Genomic DNA, 13,452 nt, shown 5'->3' on the forward strand with positions numbered 1-13,452 from the left:
GCGTGCCACCGTTCTTCACCAGAGTGAGGGTGTGATTCGCATTTTGTAAATTGCAACCGGTGCAGCTTCGGTTTGCTCGGTGTCCCCGAAGCCACAGCTGAAGCCAGTTGCCAGCTACCGGCAACCACAAATATTTCAATTACCCAGCTAGTAATGTGACTTGCGTGGAGTGAAGGAAGAAGGTGGTCCACACGCCACTCGAAAAAGGAAATTCTTGCCCGGAAACTTCATCTTCATCTACCGGGGAGACCGGTGCGAGCAAGGAATGCCGTAAATTAAAAATGTTACAACCATACTCACCGGAGCCAACCGTCCCGGGTACGGGCCCGGGAAGCTCATGAGCATGAATCAGGCTGCAGTTTAATTGCACAGTTCCTACTCAGCGTCCGAACGGCGTGCAAAGTGCACTCTGCCAGGGCGGCTCTGGTAGTACTGACAGATGCACATGCACACGACATGTATGCAGCGTCATTGTCACGTCAGGGATCAGGGTTTGTGCCAGGGTTTGTGGGGAGCCAGGGAGTCCCCCAATAACGAAACTAAGAGAGATGACATACAGTGGGAACACAAAAAAAACCAAAACGATCTCACACAGACGTTTAAAAACATCTCTATTTCACGTTTTTGTAGGACAGTGCTGCGTTCGTAACCAATGGAGATGGGACAGCAGTAGCACCGCTAGCAGCAGCACCGCCATGGCCAGTTTGGTTTTTCCAAAGAGTTTGTCAAGATCGGGTCAATGATCGGGCACTGCGGTGTTTGCCAAACTGTGCATGTGTGCGGTTTTGCATAAATGCGGTGCTGGGAAGGGAAAACCGCACGAAACGGCAAATTGATAAAGTCGTATCCATCCAGCCGGCAACCCACGAGTGTCACGAACTTTTCGAACAATTCGAATTTACAGCCCGAATGTGAGTGCACTTTGGATACGATACCCCTGTATGGGTGCTCTTCCGTGCGTTCGGTCCTGATAGGGCTTGAGTGGGCAGGTATTGCATTGCAATGAAGAAGGAACAGATCAATATCAAAAGTGGTGTTCCCGAGAGCTAACGGCTATCATTACAGCAATTAAATATTTGTGTTTCTCGTTGCTCGACGGGTCAAGTGTACTTCACTACGGAACGAATGGATAAAGCCAGTGTACAATTTTCCTCCTTTTTTTCATGGTTTAAGTGAAAGAAGTTCATTTCACGGCACCGTTAACATTAAAAAAGAAAAGTGAATTATACAGAAAAAGTGGTTAATCACAAATTTGTAGAAAATACGAAAAATAAACTGATAACAAAGAACTTTAGAACTAAAGATTAACTTGATGAATTAGATAGATGTTTGAATTAAAAAAACTAATACAGGGTTTCCCATCAATTTTTGGTGGGTTCCCATATTTTTTTGGTGCGTTCCCACGATTTGTTGGTTGTTTCCCATAATTTTTTGGTCCAATTGTATTGATATCCAATCGGAAAATACCAATAAACTATGGGAACGAACCAAACATCTTTGAATTGAGCAATAAATCGTGGAAAACCCTGTAATTTAAACACTACAACTGATAATTGGGGTTCCTACCAAAATGAATCAATAACAAAATATTGTTTGATATTTGCAAAGCAGACAGTTTTATGTTCAGGAAATGTGTTTCAATGTTTGAATCATAGCGTTCACATTGAATTTTATATCTTTTTCCCTATTGATAATAACCCCCGTAAACAAGAAATTCTTGTGAAAAACCATTGTATAAAATTGAAGCAAAATAGTGTTCATTAAGCTGACGATACTAACAATCCAAACATGTTAATTTTTAGTTTTCTTTGTACCTTGGTTTATAAAGTTTAAAAAAATCGGTCGTGATCCGCCATTATTGTAATGCGAGAATGTCTATCAATTGTTTTATATGGTTATTAATTTGTAAGTTAAAAAATATTACATTTTACTCACCGAATACACGTTATTATTTGTACTTCTATGAATTAAATAGTGACCAAAGTTGTAGAGACTTCAGGAAACTAGAGTAGTAAACTTGAGAATTTTATCGTGAAAATTTGAATGAATATAATCCTTTATCTATTGTCATACAACCCGTTGATTCCAATTTCAACGTAAAAACTCTCAACCTCGAAATCAGTTGACCACCCTCACCCTCGACCACTCACTAATGCTTGCCATTGGTTTTGCATGCCTTCGTGCTAACTTTAATTTAAATATGCTTCCAGTGCCAGCTATTGGCACAGCAGCACCGGCTGCATACTGTCCGAACTATTTCTGCCACTGTACATATTGCAAACACACTACCGGGTGTGCGGTTAACTGTACCAACTATATCGTTCGTGTTAGTGGTAGTTTGAACTTTCCGGTGACATTAAGCCCGTATAACCCGCTGCCGGTCGGCAAGCGCTCCAAAACGACTTTATTTGCAAACGTGTATCCCCTCCTGCTGGCGATGGTGATGGTGGTTCGTTACCCGTGAGTCTCCCATGGGTGCAATGGTAACGAGCAGTCGAAATTTGTGCTGCTTTGTTCCACTCATAAGCCGTTTGAAGAAGTCCTAGCGATGACAGTAGTGTTGCGGTTTCGCCAAGCTTACCTCCCTTAATGCAGTGCTACCATGCAATGCCCTCGGGGAGACGGGGAATGTGTTGTCGTATGGATGCCTGTATTGCATAAGCATTTGCAGTATTAATTCTAAGAGTAACGGGTGTATGTGTTTTTTTTTTTTTGTATGCCTTTTCTAACGAGTATTGGGGTTTTGGCAGATGAAAGGGGAAATAAAATTAACAACAAATAGTTTTATACCATTGAGGATTAAGAAACTAACACTGTGTGTAGAATACATTGCATGGGACGTAAGTCATGCAAGTTTCTGTTTTTTTTTTTGCTTTTGATTTTGTTATATGCACCACCACATTTGCCTAGCTATAACATTTACTAATTCTGAAATTTACATCATGCGCTTTGATATGAGTTTTATAACAAACAATGGGACCCTTCACGATTCTAGTCAGTTTTTTGTATGGAGTTTGACAGTTGAAGGCTGAAATCATGTAACTTCTTTTTTCTTCTTCTTTTGGCTCAACAACAGTTGCCGGTCAAGGCCTGCCTGTACCACACTACTTGTGGGTTTGACTTTCAGTGACTTATTGATCCCTTCATAGCAGGATAGTCAGTCCTACATATGGCGGCACGGTCCATTTGGGGCTTGAACCCATGACGGGCATGTTGTTAAGTCGTACGAATTGACGACTGTACTACGAGACCGGCTCATGTAAACACTCCATACCACACACACACACAAAACTAGCCGCAATTTCTTTGATGCAAAGTTGTCATTCAATCAACATATTGAGCGCATCATTAACCATGCCAATAGTGTATTAGGAATGATTTGTGCTATGTGCGTGACCCTATGTGCCTTAAAGCACTTTTCTGTAGCTTAGTCCGCCCTATTTTAGAATACGCTAGCGTTGTGTGGGCCCAGTCAGCTCGGTATGGATTGAAAGGGTTGAAAGCGTTCAACGCAGATTCACCCGTATTGCCATTAGGCGTCTTTTAGGGCAATCGGGTGCTTCTCTTCCCCCTTATGAAGTCCGGTGTCGCATGCTTGGTTTGAAGAGCCTGCACGATCGTCGCTCTGCTTCTCCAGCTTTGCTTATCAGCGGTTTGCTTCGGAACGAAATTGATTATCCTTCATTACTTGACAGAATACCGCTATACGCGCCTGCTCGCTTTCTTCGACGCCGCGATTTCCTTCAAATTCCGTCGAGAAGAACGCTTTATGGCACCAATGATCCGTTTCTTCGATCCCTCCAACGCTTCAACAGTGCCTCTGGTGTGTTTGATTTTCATATCTCCCCTCAATCCCTGCGCCCCCTCTTTCTTCAGTTCTTTGACTCACTTTTTGTTTGCCCATCCTAATTCTTTCATCTTACTTGTGTTGGCTGTGTTACAAATTGCTTGTTGTCTAGTATATGTTTGTCTAGTTAGATTTAAGTATTTGTTTGTTATCATTAATTTTAAGTTTTAGTCAGTAAGTTTACCTTTATTTAGCCCTCTATGGCAGATATTTGTATCTAAATAAATAATTAAATAAATAAATAAATAAATAAATAAATAAATAAATGAATAAATAAAATTCAGTCTAGATTATTCTAGCCTCAAAGCTAGAATTAGATTCGAGTACCTGCTCGAACAATTGCAAAACAAGGTGGTGTTTTCATTTATCCCAAGGAGCATTTAGAGATTAGGTGGTGGAATCTAGAATCAAATGTATGTAGTCTAGGTGTCCATAGCATGTTTTTTATAACCAAATTGAATATCACTTTTTGACATAACGGGTGAAAACTTTTGTTCAAAAAAGCTTTCTGGAGGCTTGACGAATACTGAAAACACTAAAATACTAATACTAAAATACTAATACTAATACACGAATACTAAAATTTTCATTCTGAAGCAGAAGCGATTAAAATCTGCCTTATAAATTCATACACCTTGGGACAAGCCCACCTGTATATTATACCCACTTAGATAGCGGCTCGAAAACTGCTATACAATGCAAACAGCTGACAGGCTGAAATTTCAGCATACGAACTTAAAACGGAAAGGGCCCCAATAAAAGCACATACATGGTAATTTTAAGCGGCTACGGGAAAAATGATAAAAATTTCATATGCATCTTATATCAAACAGAAACATAAAGAGAAACTGATAGCATCCTTACTGATCCTGGAATTCAGTACAAACTCATTTTAATTCTGAAATTTTTTAAATGAATTTTACTCATATCAGTATTGGAATTGATCCCTATCCTATAACAGTCCTGGAAGTGATCCTAAACATAATACCAGTCCTGTAACAAGTCTTGAACCCGTACCGGTTCTGGAGCAGATCCTGAACCCATAATGGTCCACGAGTGGTCCAAGAATCCATACCAATTCTGGAACTGGTACTAAACCTATACAATTCTTGGAATTAATACAGTATCTATACTGGTGCAGGAACTTCTACAGCACCCATACATGTCCTGTTCCTGTAACTTATCCTGAACTTATAGCGGGATGGAATTGATTACGAACTGAACATCCATAGTGTTCCTGGAATTCTAAATCAATATCTGTCATTAACCTAGTCTGCAATGGATTCCACTATCATATAAGTCAACAAACCATACCCACTAGCTGATTGATAAATTTCAGAGTAGTCATATGGAGCATCCCAAGCATTTACTTATCCAACTCAGTCTCAACCAATGAGTGATAAGTGGCGCCGGCAAGTTTAACCAGAGCTCATCTTCCACTTGATCGCTCTCTAACCGGTGCGTCCCAGCACAAACATTCGCCAAAACTAACCCATACATCATTCGACATCCTGAAACTGCTGGCCCGTATGAAGTTTGGAGCTTAATTTATTTTCTTCACTGCTGGCTTGCACATTTGTACAAAGTTTACATTTTCTGTCTAAACAAATCAGCGAGGGAGGCAGGAGGGTGTTCTAGCAAAAGTTCAATTTCAACCAGTTAGCCAACGGCCGGGGTTCCCTGTCGGATTACATGCTTCCATCAAGCGATGACATTGATCCGCTTCTGCCTTTCTATCGGCATGCTTTGCTGGAAATTCGCTTCCGAAAGCGATTCATCCGGCCAAGCGGCTTGAGCGCCGGTCCGCTTCTAAGCCTATATCACTCGAAGCAAAACCCTTTCCGCGTGAGCATCCCAAACCCACCCGCCCCGTGTCTGTGTGTGTGTGTGTGTGAAATGAGTGAAAGATTGAGCAAATGGAGCAAACAACACATATGCAACCTTGTTGATATGTTATCAAGTTACGGGAAGCATTTTTCTTTTCCCACTCTTCACGCCCGAAAACCTTTCAAACCTCCCAAAACTGATGCCCGGCTCGTGCAACGATACCATGAGAAAAGTGGAGAAGAAAGAAAAATTATTATCCTTAAATTTAAACTGACATCCCTGGCCTGCGAATGGAATGGAGATGGGTTTTGCAGGAAGCGGACGGATGTGAGGCAACGGAGAGAAAGGATCTTACGAAATCTTACATATTGACAGTTCCATTCCCCGATACAAATCAGCCCAGTTACGGAAAGGGATACCTAAGCTGAGGGAAGAATTATTATATACTCACTCCTACTTCCATGCTCCATGGTCGGGTTTCGTCTTCCCTCAAACAACACACAATTCGCACACATCGCAGCTATACACCCGACACGGAGCAACCAATCAATTGGGCATACTAGAACGGTTTGGAAGGTGTATAGGTTTCCCCAACGTGGCTAGGCTTTTCGTCAGTTGGTTCGGGAAATTTATCTATTCGTTATCCGTCGCTCCATGGTTGATTACATGTGATTAGGGAGGCACATAAATCTGTTGTTTTGATTTTTTCTTCCAGTCGTGCCTCCCCGAGCATAGGAGCGTGCTTGAACAAACCAAAACAAACTAACCGGAATGAATGGATTTGGTTGGTTGCGTAGCTCGAGATACGGTGATGCCTTTGGGAGCTAAATGTTGAACCAGGGTGTGGTACAATTGGATCTAGCAATGCATCTTACCAGCTGGGTGGGAGGTTATTTGGGGAGCTTTTCATCGAGATTTTGAATCGAAAAGCATGTTTTCTGAAGGTGTGATTGTAAGGACGTGATAAGCAACGCAATGTATCGGTACTAGGTTTGAGGTGTTATCAAGATCTGTTCAAGTAAACTTCTCCTACACTGTGCTCACATGCTCCGTGTCTCCGTGTTATCAATGCCCCTGTATCAATTATGTTTTCCAATACCTACTTCAGCAGGATAAATCAAAAGCGTCCGCACTGTTGGATGTACTTGCGCACAGAAACACACGTGTCATATTGAAGTATTTTAAATAATGAATCATAAATCATACATTATTTACACGCCAATAGCGTTTCACGACATTGCATCCACCGGCTCCAATAAGCCACATTGATAGCTCTCTATCTCTCTCACTGTGTATGATAACGATGCTCGGTGTGATGATTTCTTTGATATCGTCCGAGCTCGTCCGAACCACACCAAGACTCCGGCCCTTCCGGGATGGTGTGCGGCTTCTAACGGTCCCGAACGACCTACGGAACGCACCGGCCGGTGACGAGATATCATACGAAGCAAGGCCCTTATGCATCATATCAAACGTTCCGATACAAACACTGACACACGCGTACGGATCATCCACACGAAACTCCGTTAATTAAATATTGAAAGCTAACGCTTGTCCAGCGCCAGGAAAGGGGCCCAGCTTCAACGGTCCCACTCGTATGCCCCACTCGACATGATACATGATACCGGCCTTTCAGCCGGTTCACTGTGGCACCTGGAATCGATACAAACGCGCTGATTATTATGTGTACAGTCACATAAAGTATATCTTTGAATGCGTACCGGCAGTGTGTGTGTGTGTGTGTGTACACGGAATGGATTACTTGTGCATTGCAGCCCGGTTTCGATGCAATCGTCAGCTGCTAAGCCCCGTGCTGCCCCTGGTTTCTGCCATCCGGATTTCGTTGTTTGTTAATTTATGAACGCCCGCTAGTCACACAATTAGAAGACGATACGTACGGTATCATCGCCACTATTCACGCCGACTGATCACTGTGCGATGGGCTTTGGTTCGGTAAGGGCTGCTGCCGGCGATAAGGAGGATCCCCGGCACTGCACTGTCCGGTTGGCATCGGAATGAACTGCACTCAGGTGTCTGTTTCGCTTACTCACCTTTTACAAGGCTCGCGTCACTGTGGCACGGCACTACAATGATCAACTTCTATGATTTAATGAAACGTTTCTTCCCCATTCCCTTGCATCACTCACAGTTGGCAGCGGAAATGGGATTTACGAACTCTCCATCCTCCTCCCCACCCTCTCTTTGGGCTCCTTGAACTGCTTGAACTGTCGGTGGAAGCTGCACGTAGCTTGTACACTGCACGGCTCACCCTCCCGCCGGGACTTTGGGGTTAGTTTGCAAACATTTTACATTAGCATCAATCTAAATGCCAAATATGACAATGAATATTTATGACAGTAAATAAGACTTCAGGCCGGCAGGTGGGCGCGCGCCCGCGCACATGCACCAAACCCGCACGCCCAAAGCGTAACCTAACCCCATTGAGGCTGATTAAAATGAGCTGCAAAGTTTGCTTGGATGAATTTCGCTTTCCCGGGCGTGGACAAAACGCACTCGCACACACACACACACACACTCACTTGCTGAAGGAAGATGGTTGAGTTGTCGCCGTGTCGTAGCTACACTTTTCCCGACCATGGCTTGCTATGATTGCTAGGAGGACGGTATCGTTGAGCGTTTATAATGAATTTTAATCTTTCCTGTTGTACGTTGATAGCAAACTCTCTCCTTTTTCTTCGCAATTGGTTATTCCTTGGAAGACAACCACAGAAAGGGTGCAACCAGTTACATGATAACCAATGTAGTACAACAGTCTTTCACTTTCATGCCCACCTGATGTGATGATTATTCATGTCGGTTAGGCAAAATAATCATAATGTTACGGCAAAAATCGACCTAAATGTATGGCGGGATTTAAATGTAGCTCAGCTCAACCCTCTGGTCAATCTTTATAATAATATGCGTTTGGGGTGTGCTCGGTTGCACACCCATTAGGTTTATTGCATAACCCCGTGCACCGTTGCCCATTGCGCCACATGACCTCTGGGACCGTGTGCAACCGTGCAATCTTTCATTCCGGTCATCAAGTCTTATCGAACAAGGCTGCATCGGCGAGGCCACAGACCGACCGAGTCGAAGAGGCACCTTGATGATATAGTTGTTTTGTTGTGGGTTGATTTTCACCCTGCAACAGAGTGTCCGAAAGTCCGGCCCGATCGAAGATTTCGAAAACATCACAAGTGGATTAATTACTCACACTGCTCCTTGAACCGTGTCGAATTAGGTAGCGGAGAGAGGGTGCCTTCAGGCTGAGCGTGTGTGCTGGGTTGGATGTTTTTTTATGGATCTTGTGAGATAAAGCAAATCCACACACACCAAAAAAAAGAAGAAAATGGACATAATCAAGATCAATACATGAAATGTATCAAATGTTCCAACGTACAAACAGAGATGTCAGCTTATTAATTCAGCTACAGCACAAGTTGAAGCTACCAAACACCGACCGAGCGAGAAGTAAAACTAAAAGCGTAGCCAAAGTTTCTCCTGCATTACGAGGGCCCACACCCGTATGAAGTTGGGTTGTAAACTTTTCTCTCACCTTTGCTGCATGTACAATGTCCACCTGCACACACTGCAAACCCTTCCGTAGCCATCCATGAGACGCCTTCCCAATAATGTAGAGCACTTACGATGCTTTTTTTTTCTTTTCAGGGATTGAAGCAACTACACACTGCGAAACAACAGCAAACAAAAAATTACCAATTCCATCGAAAAGTTGATTAAACTTGTAACTTTTATTTGCCGTCATGATACACGGCTGGCTCCTCGTAAGGTTGGCGGGGCTTTTCCGAATTTCCTAACACACCCCCCGTGTACGATATCCGTCAGTGATTTTGCGTCATTAAACGGCCGCACGGGAAAGAAACGACGACGACGACGACAAAGACGACTACAATTCGGGTGAACTTCATAACGGCGTTGGGTTGAAATCATTTTCGGTGCTGTTGCAGCCTACCACCACCACCATCCACCGGTGTCCGAATCTTGGAAGATTCACGCATCACTTCCGTGCAACAAGCAGCAACAACAACAACAGCTCGCTGCCGAACTGAGCCGCGACCAAGCGAGAGGGTCGCTGGCCGCTTGGGCGCCTTTCGGGCAGGGGGACTTGCCCGAATCTTAATTTTCCAACTCCACTCCGCGGTATAAAAGCCACTGGCCGGCGTCTTCGAAAATCAGTTCTTTCTCTGGTCTCGCTATCTCTGGTAGTAGTTTTTTGGTGCGAAGATAAAGTGTACGCAACCATCAGCGCGTTTTGGGTCGAGCATCGACACTGCACCACAATGCGTATGGTACGTGAACGAGTTTGTGAACAATATATAGAGATATATCTACAATGTGTGTGCAGGTTCATATTGAAGAGTTTGTGGTGAATCTACTGCAAAGCAGTGAACATCAGCTGTGATGAGTTTTGGGGGTGATGCGTGAAAGTGGCTCCAAGCAGGCCCGGCCGAGCATTCTACGCTCATCTACCGGATAGTAGGCGAAGGGAAAAGGGGGTGCATCTGATAAGATAATTGCAGAACCAGTGAAAACCTAACGGCACTCAACGTCTCTCCGTGTGTGTGTCTTCACTTTCTTTCCTGCCTGGCTCGATCGATTCGGACGCTATTGCGATTCGAGAATGATCAAGTGATCGATAGAGAAGCGAAGAAGAGTGAAGAAGAGCAAAAAGTGAAACGCCTAGCGTACCTTAATACTTGGTTCATACAAAAAAAAGCGCGTCATGTTTTTGCCCCACGCGTAAGCTTGAACTCCCATTCCGCACACACGCCCATAACGCGTGTATAATAATGAACCCCTTTTTCGAAAGGGGGCACGTGATCGAATGGGCCGTAAAAATCGAAATCGTGATTGATCGCCGGGCACCAGCGTGCACCAGCTTCCACCAGTCTCTCTATTTGTTTTGTGCGCAAAACATCACCGCCGAAACATCGTCCCGGGGCCGGGTGAAAATTCGATCGAAAGTGGTGCCCCACATTAGTTTGGCTAAGTGGAAACAATTTAAATCGCACTCGGTCGCTCTTACGTTGCCACGTTTTTACATACACCGAAGCAGCGCGTACAAGGAATTGCTTCCGGAATGTGCATCCAATCGCGAGCAGTTGCAATTATGCATTATGAAATGATGTGCATTTCAGCGCGGATCGAGCACTAATTTGATCGGATGGTTTGAAATTTTTGTTTTCGAGTTTTGCGAATTCGTTTTCAACATGATTATGGAGATTTGTTTCCCCTGAATCGAATGGTTATGGCATTTTGTGGGGTTTTCGATCCGATGTGAAAGGTTTTTCCTTCTCGTCCGATCATGTAACAGCTGCTGCTGGCGCCAATTATGACAGTTTATAGATGTTTGAAGAAAAGAAAAAAGATATATCGAAACGATCATCTTATTTCATCACTCTTGCATAAGACCAATCCAACACAAACAGTCAACAAGATGTCTTAATGGTTCCCCTTCGAATTCCACCTTTTCCCTCTCTTTAGTTCATTATCCCATGCTGCCTGGCCCTGCTGGTGGCATTGGCCACTGCGGAGAATGCTGCCGAGCAGCAGCAGCAGCAGCAGCAGGCCGAACAGAGAAGCGTAGAAGCTGAGTCAAAGGATTCTCAACGTCTAGAGAAACGAGGAGCATCGCTGGACGAATGGAGCCACCTGTCGCACGGATACGCCGAGCAGCACGGCTACCAGCAGTATCAGCCGCAGCAGGCGCACTATCACCAACAGCCGCAGCACCACTACCAGCACCAGCACGTCAAGTACGAGGAACCGATCAAGACGATCACGATCGAGAAGAAGTACCCGGTGCCGTACACCGTGCACAAGCACTTCCCGTACACGGTCGAGAAGAAGGTGCCGTACGAGGTGAAGGTACCGATCCCGAAGCCCTACCTGGTGGAGAAGAAGGTCCCGGTGCACATCAAGGAGTACGTGAAGTACGCTGTCCACGTCCCGGAACCGTACACCGTGTACAAGAAGATCCCGTACGAGGTGAAAGTCCCGGTCGATAAGCCGTACGAGGTGAAGGTGCACGTCCCGAAGCCGTACATCGTGGAGAAGAAGGTGCCGTACGAGGTGAAGGTGCCAGTGCCGGTCCCAGTTACCGTCGAGAAGAAGGTGCCGTACGAGGTGAAGTATGAGGTGGCCGTCCCGAAACCGTACACCGTGTACAAGAAGGTCCCGTATGAGGTGAAGGTCCCGGTCGACAAGCCGTACAAGGTGGACGTCCTGAAGCCGGTCAAGGTGGAGGTCCTGAAGCCGTACCCAGTGGTGGTGGAGAAGAAGGTCCCGTATGAGGTGAAGGTGCCGGTGGACAAGCCTTATGAGGTGGAGGTGCCACGCCCGGTGAAGGTTGCCGTTAAGGTCCCAGTGCCAGTGCCGTACACGGTCGAGAAGAAGTTCCCGTACACGGTGGAGAAGCCGGTGCCGTACGAGGTGAAAGTGCCGATCGATCGCCCAGTGCCCGTCTACAAGGAGGTGAAGTTTGCCGTCCACAAGGAGGTGCCAGTGCCGGTGAAGGAGAAGGTCATTGTGCCGGTGCACGTGAGCGAGAAGAAGCCGGAAGCCGAGTACCACCAGGAACTGATCCAGGAGCAGCAGCATCACCATGAGCAGCCGCAGCAGCTCGTCCAGTACGAACAGCAGCATCAGCAGCACCAGCAGGAACAATACTACCACGATCAGCCACAGGCCCTGGCTTACCACGCGGAACCGCAGCAGGTTGTGTACCATCAGGAGGCGCCAGCCCACACTGCCTACCATCAGGAGATCCAGCACCATCAGCAGCAGCAGCACCAGCAGCACCAGCAGCAGCAGCAGCAGCTGCATCACCAGCAGGAGCAGCAGTACCACCAGTACCAGCAGCACCAGCAGCAGATCTACAACGCTCACCAGCAGCAGCAGTACCAGCAGCAGGAGCAAAACCATCACCAGCAGCACTACGAATCGCACTAAAGGGCGGTGATGCGTGATCCCCCGTGCCAGACCGACAATCCGGACGATGTGATAAACTGTTCGCCTTAATTCTAAGAAGTACATATACCTTGCCTCGTGACGCTTTGCAGCAAACAAACAGAATCGGTTGTGCCGCGATTGAACGGGTGTCGCTACCTGCTCCGTCCGCAAGATCGAAAGAGTCCTTCGTTTCGCGCGACTCGTGTTTATGTATAACGCTTTACTGTTTAAGATTAGCCCCAGCCAGTGTGTCAGCGAGTCAGCCGGCTTTGCCAAAAGAGAACTGACCCAGACGCAAGCAAGCGCAAAAATTGGGAATGTAGAGTCAATGAAAACAAAAAAAAATCTTGAAATATTCGGATGCACCAATCGAGAGCTGCATGGGTCGAGAAATGTCGCAGCCTTAACTGCTCCGGTCAGATGGAGCCACATTGACTAAAGGACTGGGAAGATGTGTGCGTGCATTTGGCTGGAGCCGTTACCGATCGGGGCGAAATGAACGACCACAGGTGGCGCGTTTGGCGATATTTGCATCAAGTTGTTGTTAGTTGTTGTATCGAATGACTGAAAATATTAAAACAGAGAAAAAGATAAATAAACAAAAAAGTTATGATCACAAAAATGGAGATTGTGTTATACTTATTGTAAGAAGAGGAGAAGTTCATCTAAAAAATTTATAATATGGAATGTGTCCCAATCCAAACCTGTCTGAATTGAATCTTCTCAGTGGTAGCTATCTTACTTTATCATACTTTACTTATTTACTTACTTATTCGAAACTACAACCGCTTTGCGGTCTTGGC

General features: G+C 45.3%; 1 protein-coding gene and 1 long non-coding RNA gene across 2 annotated transcripts; one reads left to right on the top strand and one right to left on the bottom strand.

Moving 5' to 3' along the window:
* Positions 1 to 7,116: 7,116 nt before the first annotated feature.
* Positions 7,117 to 8,182, bottom strand: LOC121603158. The gene is made up of 3 exons (XR_006006611.1): positions 7,822 to 8,182; positions 7,396 to 7,758; positions 7,117 to 7,327 (listed from the first exon to the last, which is right to left on the bottom strand). It is a non-coding gene; the product is annotated as an uncharacterized LOC121603158 (long non-coding RNA).
* Positions 8,183 to 9,870: 1,688 nt separating this feature from the next.
* Positions 9,871 to 12,547, top strand: LOC121603159 (cytadherence high molecular weight protein 3-like; the record flags this gene model as incomplete). Its single annotated transcript, XM_041931873.1, has 2 exons — positions 9,871 to 9,987; positions 11,183 to 12,547. Coding segments are annotated over exons 1-2 (1,374 nt in total), but the record flags the coding sequence as incomplete, so codon positions are not given.
* Positions 12,548 to 13,452: the final 905 nt, after the last annotated feature.

This window comes from Anopheles merus, unplaced genomic scaffold (assembly GCF_017562075.2).
Source record: "Anopheles merus strain MAF unplaced genomic scaffold, AmerM5.1 LNR4000883, whole genome shotgun sequence".
NCBI classification, from domain to species: Eukaryota; Metazoa; Arthropoda; class Insecta; order Diptera; family Culicidae; genus Anopheles; species Anopheles merus.